This window comes from Thunnus thynnus, chromosome 10 (genome assembly GCF_963924715.1).
Source record: "Thunnus thynnus chromosome 10, fThuThy2.1, whole genome shotgun sequence".
Taxonomy (NCBI): domain Eukaryota; kingdom Metazoa; phylum Chordata; class Actinopteri; order Scombriformes; family Scombridae; genus Thunnus; species Thunnus thynnus.
Window position 1 is genome coordinate 19,769,642 of NC_089526.1, and position 16,022 is coordinate 19,785,663.

General features: G+C 38.6%; 2 protein-coding genes across 2 annotated transcripts; both read left to right on the plus strand.

The window, feature by feature from the left end:
• The first annotated feature begins 53 nt into the window (after positions 1 to 53).
• LOC137191670 (zinc finger protein 90-like) lies at positions 54 to 5,258 on the plus strand. The gene is made up of 5 exons (XM_067601960.1): positions 54 to 189; positions 902 to 1,090; positions 2,423 to 2,538; positions 3,032 to 3,175; positions 3,393 to 5,258. Exons 2-5 carry the CDS (start codon positions 946 to 948, stop codon positions 4,233 to 4,235), a joined length of 1,248 nt encoding a protein of 415 aa, XP_067458061.1. The 5' UTR covers positions 54 to 189; positions 902 to 945; the 3' UTR covers positions 4,236 to 5,258.
• Positions 5,259 to 8,038: 2,780 nt separating this feature from the next.
• Positions 8,039 to 14,887, plus strand: wu:fe05a04 (zinc finger protein 572). Its single transcript, XM_067601961.1, has 4 exons — positions 8,039 to 8,421; positions 9,350 to 9,929; positions 10,467 to 11,422; positions 13,266 to 14,887. The coding sequence occupies exons 2-4, from the start codon at positions 9,359 to 9,361 to the stop codon at positions 14,019 to 14,021; spliced, it is 2,283 nt and encodes a 760-aa protein (XP_067458062.1). The 5' UTR covers positions 8,039 to 8,421; positions 9,350 to 9,358; the 3' UTR covers positions 14,022 to 14,887.
• The last annotated feature ends 1,135 nt before the right edge of the window (positions 14,888 to 16,022 follow it).

The following is a 16,022-nucleotide window of genomic DNA, read 5'->3' on the forward strand; positions in this document are numbered from 1 at the left end:
CGGAGCGACTTTGCTGACTGATTTTTTAAATATATTTGAGTGTTTTGCCTATGCATGAATCAACAACAGCACTGGGTACTCTACGGCAGCCATCTTAGTTGTACCAACGGCTGTCACTACCAGATCTACACACTGTACGTCTGTGAGGTCAACTCTCTCAGTCAAACTACACTCAAACAGCGGCTAGAGGTAACGTAAACGTCTACTCAGTTTCACATTTCTTATTTAAACACTTTACTTTAGGTGTAGATATTGACGCACATTCATATCAGATGTATGCAAGCGCCAAACAATGATATAAAACTTGATATGTGAAAAGTCTTAGATTCTCTTTGAATGGCAGCCAGTGTTTTTAGCGCTAACGAGCTACCCGTAGCTAGCTGGCGAGCGTTAGCCCGCTCGATTTACTGCTGCTTTATTACGATTAATGGTAGCTTAAGTGCACAGCCATGGGCATAAGGCTGTTACTTTTTTTCTTTTTGCAAACGATTCCAGTTTAACAGCAAGAACGCATTTTATTAGGCAAACTGAAAGCTGGATGCCCGCAAGCCTACATTGAGCTAGTTAGGCTAAGCTAGCGGCCTCAAAAAGCAGTATAACGCGAAGCAAGATGAGCTGAAACTTGAGTGGTTCCGGTGGGGAAGCTGAACAAATAGTTGAACAACCCATAGATTAAACACTGTATGGTTCGTGTGAATAATATTATGTGATTTGCTTCACTTCAGTCAGTAGAGCAGATTATTTGTATGTTGTTTGTTAAACATAACTGATTCTTACGGTATCGGTGATATCTGTGGTATCATAACAGTGTTATAACGTACTCCAGCTGTTATCCCTCGTGGTATGTAATCTTTCTTTCATTTCTGACCTTTTTTCTGTCTTGCACTTTAATTGAATCCAGGAAAATTGTTGTGAGTGCCTGTTTAGACCACCCACTATCCCAGGATGGACTCTGAGATTTTGAACATAGAGGAGATCGTGTTAGGACGGGGACTGCCAGATCCACCTCCAGAAGCTCCCCCTGAAAAGCCAGCCGAACCATATAAACCTATCACTTTGAATGGACCTCCTGCACCCTCCGTTCAATCCTGTAAGTAGCACAGTAGTCACTTGCAACTAAAAATTATTTTCATTATTGCGTAATCTGTCAATTATTTTCTTGTTTAATTGATTTGTTGTTTGGTCCATAAAAGGTCAGAAAATGGTGAAAAATGTTGACCACTGTTTTCCAGAGCCTAAGTTAACGTCTTAAGTTTAGTTTTAGTTTTAGTTTTTATTTCTGTGTCATGCCAAACACACACCCATCCCACATGGGATTACAAGACACCACTATTTTACAAAACATACATCGACCGGTAATACATATACAAAGCATATATAGAGACAAGTGGAAGAAGAAACACACATAAAAAAAAATGAAAACAAAAGTCTCAAATGGACTGTTCACAGAAAAGACATTAAACATATCTATAAATATTCTCGATAAAGGGCTTTTTTTCCCTTCTCCCAGACTTTTTCTAAGTTAACTGGCTAATATGTGAACAGCTTCATATGTGAACAGCCAACTCAGTCTTTTTGCGTCATCCATAATTATAAAACCGTTATTTTGTTTTTATCTCACTAAACAAAGCATTGCACAGTTCCCCATAAAAAGGACAGTAGAAAACAAAATTGAACTCATTTTCTATATCATTTACACAGCACATTGGATAAATCTGCCTTTCTTCTCCTACATTAACATACTGTCCAGTTCCAACAGTCAATGGTAAAATAGCAGATCTCAGCTGGGTGCGTTGAGATGTTTGCTTTTTAGACAAATTATATACAACATAATTCTCAGTAACATATTCAGTCTTTATCATCGTAAATGTATATGGATTTAGTCCATATATCATCAGCCTCTTCAAATGTCTTGTTTTGTCCACAACAAAAAGATTATCAATTTACTGTCATCGAAGACTAAAGACTGGAATCAATATTCAAGAGCTTTTATTGTCACATGCACAGCAACACAGCAGTTGGCAGCCTTGAAGGCAGTGACATTTGGCTTCTTTGAGCTCTAGTTCCAATTAGATTATGGAAATAAATATTAAAAATTGTAAAAAAAAAAAAAAAAAAAAGAAGAGAGGGAAGGTATGAGAGAGAGATGGAACATATATGTACATATATACAAATATACATTATATTGCACATTGTATATTTGTATTTTATTTTTATTTTTTTGTCTCTCTCTTATCTTTCTCTTGCCTTTCTCCTTTTCAGAGAATTTAGACTTTTTTTTTTTTACTTTAAAATGACTCATAACGATTGATTATCACAAGGTGGCAATTAATTTAATAGTTTGCAACTAATCAATGTATCATTGAAGCTCTGTTGGTGACAGCAACTCAAAAACTTGCCTTTCTTTCTCCTGTCCTCCCAGACCAGCATGAAAATCTTCAGTGTTTCCAGTGCTTCATCACATTTTGCAGTGCCAAAGCCAAGGAAAGGCACATGAAGAAGAGCCATCGGGAAGAGTATAAGCAGCAGCTTCAGCAGGTAAGCTTTCTCTAGAACCATATGATTTTATCATCTCTCTCCTTCTTGCTCTGTCTTATCTTTCACCCCCCTTTCTAATTTGCTATGCTTGACAATATGCAAGTAGTTACATAAGCATGTTTCCTGTATATTGCTGTAACATTAATGGTATTCCAAAGTAAGAAACTGAGCCAGTTATTATCACAAACAGCCCAAATGACCTGCTATTTGTATGTACTTGGTATAGCTTGTGTATCTGTAGGTTTTTTTGTTTTTGTTTTTTTTGTAAATTCATAGTTGGTATTTGCCTATTGAGTACACTCAAGAGAATGCAGATTATACATGTAGTATCAACATTTGGCGCCATATTACTGTGTTTCGTTTTCAATAACACAAAGACAAACTTCTACTCATCAATTATCTTTAGTGAAGAAAGTCACAAAGTGAATGAACTTGCACACATTTCTTCTTCTTGAATTGCTTTAACTTTGATTCTTCTTTAATGTATTCACAGGGAAACACATTGTTCACATGCTATGTGTGCGACCGCACATTTCTGTCATCCGAGGAACTGACACAACACCAGCCAACACACAGCAAGGATGACAAGCCCTTTAAATGTGTCCACTGCAAGGAGAGCTTTAAAACATTCTCTGAAGTGAGTAAAACTGTTAGAGTAAATGCTGATACATGTTAATAACTCAAATGCAGTATTCAAACTAAAACTGTCAATGTAAAAAACATAGTTGGGCCGCATGTTTGAATATTTGAAATTCTCTTCTCTCATTCCAAATTAACTGTCTTGCTTTAAGTATTGAGCACATTCTTGTTTGCACTTAGATTTTTGTATAACTTTTTATTTCTCGTCTTCCCAGCTCACAGCGCATAGAAGACAGGTGTGTCCAGAGAGGCAGTTGGTATGTAAAGATTGCAATGAAACCTTCAGGAGTGCTGGGCTGCTGCGCACTCATCGCCTGACCCAGCATCCTCGCCCAGAGGTAGACACTACCGAGCAGCCGGAGGACGCCACGAAAACCCATCGCTGTAAGAAGTGCGGTCAGGGCTTTGAGACAGAACCAGAGCTGGTAGCACACCAGGAGAAGTACCCTGAAGGTCAGCAGTGCAACGGCAGCGCTTCATCTGTCAAGAAACGCGGACGGCCTTCCAAAACTGAAGACCCAGCAGGTGCTGAGAAAAAGGGAAAGCGGAAAAAGAAGGATGAGGCAGAAGCATCTGAGGAGGCGGTGAATGCCAGCAGCGTGTTGGAGTCAGCAGAAACCCCTGCAGAGGAAAAAGGAAAAGCAGGTGGAGCAAAGCGTGGCCGTCCTTCTAAAGCAGCAGCAAAGTCTGAAACAGAAGACAAGAAGAGCCCTGAAGATGACACTGAAGCTTCAGGAAAGGAGAAGAAACCTAAAGTAGAGTCTGTAGTGTCCCGGCAGCACCCCTGTCCCGAATGTGACCTCACATTCCCTGGCTTGGTTCAGCTTCGTGCTCACAAGAAAGAGAAACACACCCCGCGGAAAGCCCATCCCTGCGAAGAATGTGAAGAGAGCTTTGCCCGTCCTGAGCAGCTAGACGCCCACATGTCCCGGGCTCACGCCGTCGGCCGCTTTGCCTGCCCAACCTGTGGGAAGAGCTTTGGCCGGGAGCGTACCTTGAAAGCTCACCAGAAAAGCCACCCAGACGAAAAGCCGGAAAACCCAAGTTCAAAGAGATAATTGAGGCATGGGGACCTGACAGAAAATGTATGTTTTTTGGGTTTTTTTTTTTTTTTTTTTTTTTTTTTGAAGATTTTAGTCAGAAATTGTCCTTTTTCTTTTAACATTGGATATCTGATTCTCCAGATGATGGTTTCAGATGACTTTGGAATGGTTTTGAAAATGACATTTTAGCAAGTTTTGGATTTAAAGTTGTGACCTTTAACATTACAGAATTGTTGAGTTTGATTATGAGTTATTGAATTTTTGGACAATGGACACATCTCCTAAATTGACTAACCAAATGTTGTTAAACCCATCTATTACAGCCTTTGTCATAAAACATAGTTTATTTGTAAAAACGTAAAACAGTTTTGATTAACATTTTAAATGATTTATTTCTTTTTTTTTTTTTTAAGCATGAAATGCGTGTGGTGTGATTTTATTACTTGGTGTCTTGAGTTTTTAAATTCAGTTTGTGGTGAAAATGTTTTTTTTTTCTTCTTGTTTTTCCTAAACAGATTGGATGAGTACATATTTTGAAGCAAATTAGATGCCTAGTAGAGATACAATGTTTTGAATGTTTAGACAGTTTGTCAAAAGAAATGTGTTATGTACAGCTTCTGGTTCATATTGTGTATTTTTTACACTTAATATTTTGATTATGTTCCTTTCTAAATTAAGTCTCATTGAGGAAGAATTTTAAAATAACACGATTATGTTCTGCTTAAGATTTGTTGGGCTGAGGGCTCCAGATTCAATGTGGAGTGTTTGGCATGTGGGCAGGAATGATCCACTATAATCCTGATTTCTCTTATGGTAAAATTTACTCCTTTTTATTTTTTCACTAATTAGAATAAATCATGTCTTAGACATTTCTTGAACGGAACTCACGGCTCTTAAATGCCTTCGAGTCCTATAAGGAACTGTGTATATGAAGTGTCATTCACTGATTGGATTGTTTCTCTCCCCACTGCAATGTGTCTGGACAGTGCAAACATGTAATAAAACATGCTATCCCAAGGGAGGCTTCTGAAGAAATAACTTGCTTTTTTGTCTTTGTTGTCTCTTCTAAATCAAAACCACACAGATATTTGGAGTTGTGTTCTGTGTGTTGATTACATGATTTGTATTCTCGGAACTAAACACAATGGATGCCATAAGGATATAACATTAGTGCGCAATTTGTTAATATTCATTGTTGAAATAGGCTGTTTCTGCTTAGCAACAACAGAAATTTTAAAAACTGAAGAAGAGAATTTTGCAGGTTATTTGTAAGGAAAGAAGTACTTCAGGTGTTTTGATATATATCCAGATGTTAGCTAGTTCAGTGAGAAGCTCTGATTGGTGTGAACCGTTAACACTGAGCAGCTGCACCATTAGAACTGTTGGGTAATAAAGTGTAACTCCAACATTTTGTCCAAACTTACCAACCTTAGTGTGAACTTGTATATTTTGGGACATGTTGTGTCTTATCTGCAGTATTTATATATTAATGTAATGCTTGAATATGTTATTGCCAGATAAATAGGGAGTTTTTCAGAATCTGAAATAGGTTTATTGCAAAGTAGGTTTGCAAATACGAGGAATTTGGCATCGTGATATGTTGCGTAACTATCATAAAATAGAAAGAATGTAAGAAAATACAACATTTTTATGTGCTCTCAAATGGAAAATATGGAAGAGAGTTGGAAATAATGAAGTGGTGGTCAGCTTTTCGAACCTCCTTTAGTTGTGTTTTTATTGTCTCTGTGTTGCAGGATGGCAAAACAAACACAAAACAGGCTGTAACAATCCTGACCCAAAGATTTTACAGATTTTTTTGTGTTAAATTATTAAATGGATGATTAAATACGTGATCCTTGCTTCAGCTGTCCTTGGATAATCATGACCTGGATGACTGAGAATCTTTGCAGACATCTACATATGTGATGATAATAACCTCAGCCATTTTAAAATGAATTGAATTTGGTTTTGTGGTATAATTTTAAAGACTTGTGATGTGCTGAAGGAAACAAAATGCAATGCAAAATGATGATTATTAATATGATAAGCTTTGAGCAGAAGTATGTTGAATTGTTTTTATTATGAAGAATTACACCAATATTATATTTACACCTCACAAAATCTTGTGATTGATGTAAGGGCACGTAATATGTTGAAGATAATCACACTCAGTGCACTTGATGAAATTCTAAGTGTGTTTGTATTAAACTTCATTATTTTTTAAAAAATAACCTCAAGAGAGAATTAAGAAATAGGGGTGAAAAAAGGCAGGAATAACTTAAAAAATTAAGGCAAAAAGGAAGAATATGGAAATAATAGTGTAAACTAAACCTGAACAGCCTTTATAAAATAAAAGGGGATGTATCTGGACATGTCTGGATAAACAAAACATGTCCAGGCCTACATAAAACCTAACCTGGGATTTCAGGCCTACAATAGCTGATATAAAGACTTTTCTAATTGTGTAATTGGCCAGTATGAAGGGGTAGGACAAGAGGCATGACCTATGCAAGCCAAACAATATAAAAGAAGGGGCACTGGCCCTTACAACTGTTTTTGGTGAACCTTTGTGCACTTCAAACTGCTCTCCTTTATTGCCGGCATTACAGAATATTTTGCTGCTCTGAGCTCTGACTCCTGATGATTCTTTTTGGACACCAAAGAGAAGTTTTCTCTTGAGCTGATTTGGGACATCTGCAGAAACTTCTTCAAATTGAGGTCTAGAGATATATTACGACAGTTTGTTTTGTGGTATCTAAATTCAAGTGCCTGGTTGTGTTAACACATCAGCGAAACATTGTGGGGTAAAAAGTAACTTTCATTCATGTTCTGTACTTTAGTACAAATCTATTTCTATGTTCTGCTACTTTTTACTTAATTTCCACTATATTTCAGGAAGAAGTATTGTATATTTTTCTTTACAGCATTTATTTTTAAAACTTAAGTTAACTCCGTACTATGCGGATATTTAACACATAATCAGTTTATAACATATGATGCATTTGTATAGATTAAACAACCCAGTAATATATAAAGTACTTAAAACTGGCTCCACATTGACAAACTATAACATTAAAATGTTGCTTACACATCAATGTCATTAATGTAATTCAATAATATTACATATAATATAATATTAAATATTTTATTTTTTCAGTGTATTTCATTGATATTATGTATGTACTTAAAGTCTCCCTCCACTCAAAAATATGTTTTTCTTCTTGTTTCTGCAATAGAAGGTTTGAGCTTCACTGTGCAGAATTTGTTTTCACATTCATCTGAAGACAGAAAGTTTCTCTGTGCTCACTGAAAATCTGATTTCAAGGTGCAGGTGTGCGAGCAGGATTTGTAACATCACAAATTGTTTGGAAGCCAATCCTGATTCAACATTCAATTTACACAAGTGTGATGTGGAAACTTGAAACCTCCAGTGCACAAACACTGAGAATAGACTTTACAGTGAAGCAGGAAACATCTTGTGTCCAGCAGTTAAACTTCTGAAATGAACAATATTTGCATATTTCTAGATTCTAGTTTACTAAAATGCGTACTAGTTTTTAGAGGGAGGAAGAAAGAGTAGATGTCATTTTAGGACTTTAACAAGATAATTGAACTATTTTGTGGAAAAACCATTTGAGACACACATTATTATTAACAGTATTGTATTTTATATACATCTTAAAATATGGCTGGAGGTGATCTTTAATCTAAATACTTCTGACACCACGGGACACCTGTGTGATAACATGTAATACCACCCCGAGACACTAGTTGTGCTCTGGCGTCCACAGCGAGTTCCTCCCATTGTGGTGCTTCATTTGTTTTCCTTTTTCTTTTTTTTTTCAATTCACCCTTTATCATCGGGTTACGTACTGTAGCTAGCTAATCGGCTAATTGTAATCGCTCAGTGTTCACGTCGTGGAGGTTAGTCATTAGCTTCATTATACTAATTGTTCCTTTCATTCGCTCCGGCATGCCAAGTTAACACGGACAGTATTTCCAGTTGTCTTGTCGTTGAGAAACTACGCTTTGACATCATCAGTTCCTCATGCCAGGTGAGCAAAGTGAGCAGCAGCTGTGCGTCGAGGTGTGTCATAATTTCAATTTCCATGGACAAGTTGTTTACTGCCCTCAATAAAAAATAAAGGATAGAGGAAAACGGAGGCCCAGAAGAACTGCCACAGATGTAATCGCTCGACAGGTAAGGCGAAATATTTATTTGTGGCAAGATTGTCTGTCCATTTTTTAATACACACACTTTAAGGTCTTAAATCTTTTTAACCTTTATCCTATCATATTTAGCATACAAGGACTACCCACCGAATAAACTGCTGTAAAAAACACCAGTCATAGCAAAATGTTAACTCATTTCTTCTCAAAACATTAGTAGTGATGTCGGGACGAAATGAAAACTGCCTCTTTAACCTTTTTAGATCATACCTCCGGTCTTATTGTGCACCAATTTAACAATATATTACAAAAAAAGACAAAAAATCAAATTCTTTGTATTCTTATACCAAAATCAATCATGTTTTCTTCCTGAAAAGCTAAATATGACGTGTGCTTACGTAGACTTGAACCCACCCATTTCAACCAATAATATCATGACATCCACCCATCAATCAATGTTCATGTTTTGGCGGCACAGAGCTAATAGACACGCCCACTTTTCAACGGTCAAATCAAATTCCTCCCAACGTTATGTCCCGCCTATCCGTCCTGCGTCACTCGGAAATACGTCACGATGCGGAAGTTAGATACTCGAAATTAATGTCATCTGGGAGAAAAACTATTATAATTTTAGGAAAGTTACAGTTAATTTGCATATTGTGTAAAACGTAAATATATACTTTTCTTTGATACAAATTGCAGCTTTTATCCCATGTACAATCTTTCCACCAAGCCTTCAAAATGAGTGACAGAGCACCCCCGCCCCAAACATATTGAACATAGTGATCAACAAAGTCATGAAAAATAAGAATGATAGAATAAAGCACCTATGAGATATGACAAAAAATATACCTCTGGGGTCTGTGGGTATCCCAGTCAGTAGGATTAAGGTTAAAAATGTCATTAAATGTTGATTCAACATCTAACTCCTCTTCCTGTGCTTCATGCTGTCTCCTCAGCTAGCAGCCATGTCCATAGAGTACACCATTGATATCCAGCTGACAGAGTTGGGATTTCCAGACATCCTGCAGTCGCAGGAGACTTCAGTGATAGAGACACCGTGTCTTTCCACATCATCTGATGACTCACTATCACCCAGTCACTCTCACACTTCCTTTCCAAACGCACACAAAGAAAAACTGCTGGTCAGAGGCCAGCAATCAGCTGCTGGTAAAGAAGCAGGTGCAGCAAAACAGACTTCACTCAATGAACAAAACGCTATGGTATGTGCATCAGCTCTGTCAGAGGCGGTACTATGTAAACCTCCAGATCCTTCACAGAGTCTACAAGACAAACAAGCTGTCAAAGGCTCTGCACCTCCAGAATCGTCAGAGCCCACAGAACATGATGCTGGCCCGGACGACAGGGACAGTCCGCTGCTGATAACCCAACAGGAAGATGATGGAGAGGAAGCACAGGAGAATTCAACAGAGGCACAGCAGGATGTGGAGAGTGACTCGGATGGCAGTGATGTTTCAGAGGTGTACGAGGAAGAGGAGGTTGATGAGGAAGAGGAGGAAGAGGAAGGGCCTAACAATGGTATGACTTATTTGCTTTGAAGCTCATAAGCATGAAGTAGTGTGTTTATTTACTTAAGTGCTGAAACAGTAAGCCATGCCAAACATTCTCCATTTCCAGCCTTTCAAATGTGGGGATTTGCTGCTTTTATATCATTGTTAATTGAACATCTTTGGATTTGGACTGTTGGATGGACAAAAGAAGTAATATGTCTCTTTTTGGCAATTGTAATGGGCATTTTTTGTTATTTTCTGATATTTTATTGAATATGCAAACTCCACACAAAAAGTTCCCAGCTGGCCTGTGGGTTCGAACCCAGAACCGTCTTGCTGTGAGGCGACAGTGCTAACCACTGCACCATTCTGCTGCCCTAAAACTGAACTAAAACTTCTATCATGTGATAACAATGTATGCTGATACATTAGTCCATTTCAGGCTCATTATACATATTATATATATATATATATAAATTTAGCACTTTTTCTTCAGTTTTTTTTCTCGCCAAGTGCACATCTTCAGTCGTAATATAACTCAAATCAATTGGCTTCTGTTTTCCAGAGTCAAGTCATTCCGGCGACTACTGCTGCAATGTCTGTGATCTACAGCTATCCTCCAAATTCAAGCTCCAAGACCACATGAACCTGCACACGGGGGCACGTCCGTACTGCTGTGCTGAGTGCGGGAAGCGCTTCTGTCAGATTTACAACTACCGCGTCCACCTGCGCACACATGCCCAGAATAAAGTGGCACGTCTCCAGTGCCGCGTCTGTCTGATGAGCTTTGCCTCACAAGAAGCCTTGAAAGACCACCTGTCAAGAACTCACTTCGAGGACCAGTTTTATGAGTGTGACCTATGCAAACGTGTGTTTACTTCCCTGAAGGCATGCGAACATCACGTGCAGTTACACAAATGTTTGCTGGGCGTTAATTGTGAAGTATGTGGCCGCAATTTCACCTCTCCAAAATCCCTCGCGCGCCACCGGAGGAGGACTTGCCATCGCAATTTTAAATGCACAGACTGCACAAAGACCTTTACCAAGAAGAACGCTCTCCTAAAACACAGCTTCTCCCATCTGGGTTTGTTGCCTTACACCTGCATGCGATGCCGCAGCCACTTCCGCCTGGCAAAACTTTACCGCCAACACAAGTGCGAGCCTCAACGCATTCACTGTGTGGCGTGTCTAAGAGAATTCCTCAGTCAGGAGGACTTCCAGCAACACAAAAAGGACACGGGCTGCTGGGGCAATCAGGAACCTAAAGGAGATGAGATCCGATGTTTGGAGTGCGGGCAGAGATTTGACACCTCGGAAGAGCTGAAGAAACATGCCGGGGCTCACCAGAGAGTGCTGAAATGTGCCGAATGTGGTAAGGGGTTTCGGTCGGCCTTGCTGCTAATGTCCCACATGGGCGGTCACGCTGGCAAGTCGCCCTGCCTTTGTCAGAGCTGCGGACTGGGCTTTCCTCACCAGCAGAACTACGACAGCCACCTTAAGAAGTGTGGACAAACACCTGCGGTGAGTGTGGGACAGTATGGACCAATGTTTGCTTGTTTGCTCATTCAATACAAATAACATAATTCTTAACAGCGCTGCAAGCAATTGTTTAAAGTGCTCATTTTTCCCTACTTTCACGCAGCTGTTAGTTTCAGTTTAGCATGATGAAAATCCACTGAGATATGTAAATCTATATGTAAATCAAATGGCAGAGATATGAAAATGACTTGATCCTGCAGGTGATCCACAACAATGAATGAAGCCAATGTATTAATCTGAATTTATTGTCATGTAGCAGTGCAGTGCACGTGAGAGCAGGTCCTTTTATTTGATGGTGCATGTAAACGCTTTATGAAACCCCAACATCCAAGAAGAAACGAGAGCAACATTTAGATACAAGAATCTCCCAGATTCCCATGATCTGTTTTACAGTGAGTGTGTTTATTTTATATGCATATTTGTATCCCAGTTTGGATCATTATTCAAGATATGATGTTTACGCGCAGTGCTTCTCCCCCGGGTGCCAGCTAGTTTAGGGGAAACCACAGTAAATTGAAAAATCAAATCTTCCAGCGCACACCAGGATACTAGGATTGACACGTTTTATTAATAGATTCCATTATCACAGAGCAAATCTGATGAAGCAACATGCAAAACGCGTAGCTTGCTGCTTTTTGTTTTTAATATAATCTGTTAATAAAACGTGTCAATCCTAGTATCCTGATGTGCGCTGGAAATTTTTTTTTTTTTTTTTTTTTTGGCTCAATGTTGTTATTCATATCTCTGTATATATCTTGCAGTCTTGATTTTGTCAACAGTTCAGCTACTCATTTCTGTTCCAACAGAGAATGATCAGAAACCTGGTTAAGGTGTTCAAATGCCCAGTTTCTATCTGAGTACTCCAGCTAGTTAATCCATGTTTCTCACAACCGGAATGATATAATCCAGAATATGATGATTACATCTGCAACACAAAATGCATACTAGTATGCATGTGAACACTCTCAGTGACAGGGTTTAGTTTTGATTTTCAGACTTTTTTTCCTTTCTGATTTTCTTTGAATGGCTTTTAATAAATTTTGGATTTGGGAGCTTCTAGAGCTCCAACTGCAATTGCCAATGATAATGATAATTGATTAATCATTTTGCGTATTTATTTAAATGCAAGAAATTGGTTCCAACCACTCCTGTTGGTAAATGGTAATGGCAATTTTATTTATATAGCACATTTCATTACAAGTAAGCTCAATGTGCTTTACATTGAAAAACAAAATATGAAAATATAGGCATTAACATGAGCATGTAGGTAACATAATGATGAACATGATTTGTGTCCTTGGGTGACATAAATAAAATGTTTTATTATTATTATTATTATTATTATTATTATTATTATTATTATTATTATAAGCAACATAAATATAAGAATATAATCACGAGTAAAATGAAGAAAGTTAATCAATGAAGCATACACCCAACGTACATTAAACGTACCACACAGCAATTAAAAATCCCCAAAACATAATCAAATAGAACCCCTGCCCTATTACATAGCCGCACATCTAACCAACTGTACACACAAACGCACATGCAGTAATTAACCGTAAGCCTGGGAGAATAGGAAAGTTTTGAGTTTACTTTTGAATGTGGACACAGTTGTGATGGACCTCAGGTCATCAGGCAGCTTATTCCAGACCCTCACCAGACCTGGATCTAATTCTGGGTACAGGTTGGTAAATGAACTGCCCTACCATGATAAAAAACTGCTTGAGGTAAAACTAAGTCTCTCCATGTTGATCTTACTGGCATGTCGCTCTTCTGTTCTGTATAATTAATTGAGTGAATGTTGTCTTTCCCATTTTAGAGTGCTCCCAAGAAACAGCAGACCTCAAAGAGTTCCTCATCTGAGACAGAAAAGCTCAACACAAAGCCAGACTCATCAAATCCAGCAAGCACAGCCACAGTGCCTGCAGCACCTCTTAAGGACTCTGCTAGTCCAGGCCCTGTGACAGGGGGTGTATCCAAAACGGGCTCTGGTCCATCAGACGGGTTATGGAAGTTAACCCTTGACAAACAGCCGCCGCCTGGTGTTAAACTTGTCCTGTTTCTCCCTGTCTGTCCAACTCAAACCAATAGCCTGACAGTCCCATCTATAATCCCTCGGACACTACCAGTTCCAGATATCCAAGTCAAGCATCAAGCGGCTCGCCCACCTCTCTCAAGTCATGAACACCATAGAGTGAAGGCTGAGAGAGTGAATGTCCCTCTGAATTTGGTAACTGGGATTAAACGAGATCGAGAATGCGACTCACCTCTGGACTTGTCTAAGAACTGTAACTCATCTAAGTCAGCTAAGAGTGATGTTCCTCATCTTCCTATTAAAAGTGAGCCAGAAGAATTTGAAATCTCAGGAGAGGCTAACGGCACTGAAAGACATGAATTAAAAAACTCTGACAGCAAAGCTATTGTTAAAAAACTTAAAAAAGAGGCAGATACATATACTATCATGAAGCAGGTGAAAATTGATATTTCCCCTCTTAATAATAATACGACATCCTCTGGACTAATAATGGACATTAAGAAAGAGCCTCAGTCTCCTGGTTCTGATTTTGACGTGTAGCGGTCCAGATCACGCCAGCCGACAGACCGGAGGCCAGAGAAAGAAAAGAAGATGGAGGTTGATGTTTCACACCCTGCCTGTGCTGATATGGAGAAATGAAATACAGTGAAGAAGAAAAGAGAATAAAACTCCATCTGCAAATGACACACTTACTCTTTTGACCTGTACCTGTGACCACAAAAACAAAAATGGAGGTGATACTCTACAGCCAGAACGATATACTAACGAATGATGTATATAGTTCTGTCTAGGCAGTACATCTACCATTATACCCTTATATGACAAAGCAGATGTTTTCTACTTTTTCCACTTGCTCTTGAAGAAATCTAGTGTTTCTAGCAGTTGTCTGTGTGATTGTGGTTTAGAGTAAGAAAGATTTGGGTTTTTCTGTAATTTAAAGAGAACATTCCAAGCTCTGGTACGTTATGGCTTTTGTTTGATTTGCATTTTGGCTAAAGCTTGTTGTTTGGGCCAATGGAGCAAAATGGTACTGTAATAGTTATAAACCTTATGCAATATCATGCAGGATTTTTCACTGCATTAAAACTATTCCTGATTTCTACCCTTTACGTCCTTGTTATTGTGTGGAGAAATGAAATTCTTTTCTAGCTATAATATGTGTTAAGTTAAATGAAAACACTGGATTTCTATAATAATGTGCATATTTGTTTATAGCCACCTGATCTTTTTATAGTATGTTAAAAATGGATGCAAATCATGATACTGATCCATAACATGACATTCTGTAATCATGTGATTTACATTTGGTGAATCTTTACAGTCTGCAGGTATATGTTGATGTTTTTTTTATAAAGGTTGCAAAATTTGTTATCGATGCAAGCTCAGTAAATATCTTGTTGACAACAGACTGTGTGTGTGTGTGTGTGTGTGTGTGTGTGTGCGTGTATGCATGAGGGAGGAATCCTATACCATATATCCTGTGTTTACATCATCTTTACGGTTGAATCTCAACTTTGGCCACTTGAAATCATGAACAGAGATCTACAGTATTGTACCACTAATCACAATGACCATTTAACACCTTGTATGTGTAAACATTGCTGTCCTTGAACAGGAAAATCCAAACACAGCTACACATCCACAGACTCAGGTGAGTATTTTACTGAGAACCAGTTAGAATCAACACTTCTCTCCCATCATGTTCAGGATATCATAATTATTACTCAATCAGGAACATCCTAACGGAAAGCTCAGTCAAACAGCCTGCATGGGATTGACTATATGCTTGTGGTATTTCTGTGGTGAGTTTAGTGAATGTGATAATGGTCCAGTTGTAGTGATTACATAACTGAAATCAAAATATAAATGAATTTTTTGGGAAATTAGCTGCTTTTTCATAGTGGAAAATCAATATAAACTGGAAGACTAATAGAATAGTCTGAAACACTTATTTCTGGTTTGTTGTAAAGAGAATTTTGGCAAGATATTCATATATTTATTGACAGTAATAATGCTGCTAATAATGATTTATTTCTTTATTGTCATGATGTGTTTGGGTTCCATAAGAAAGAAAGGTCGTGTGTGTGTGTGTGTGGGGGGGGGGGGGGGGGGGGGGACAACTCCAGTCACATGATTTAAAAACCCGGAAATACAATACCTGATAGGTACATCCCATGGATGTACAATAAGAGCTCTTATAATACATCCATGTGACGAACATACATCCATGGTGACGAAATGTTTTAGCGGGAGGCCAATTTTTTTCCCCTAGGACAGCGAAGTCATGGCCCGCCCTACTCTACCTCTGATTGGCTAGTACTCGTTTCCTCCGTTGGTTGGGTTGGTTAGGTTTAGGCGTGCGGAGTTAGATTGGTTAGGACAGCCAATCAGAGGCAGAGTAGGGCGGGTCATGACTTCGCCATCCTGGGAAAAAAATATCGCCAACGGCAGTGGGTCGTGTGTAGATGGTTACCCTACATTTGCGAAACTCACGCGAGATTTGTACACGTTGTTTTTTCATTGTGCACATTATACAAAATA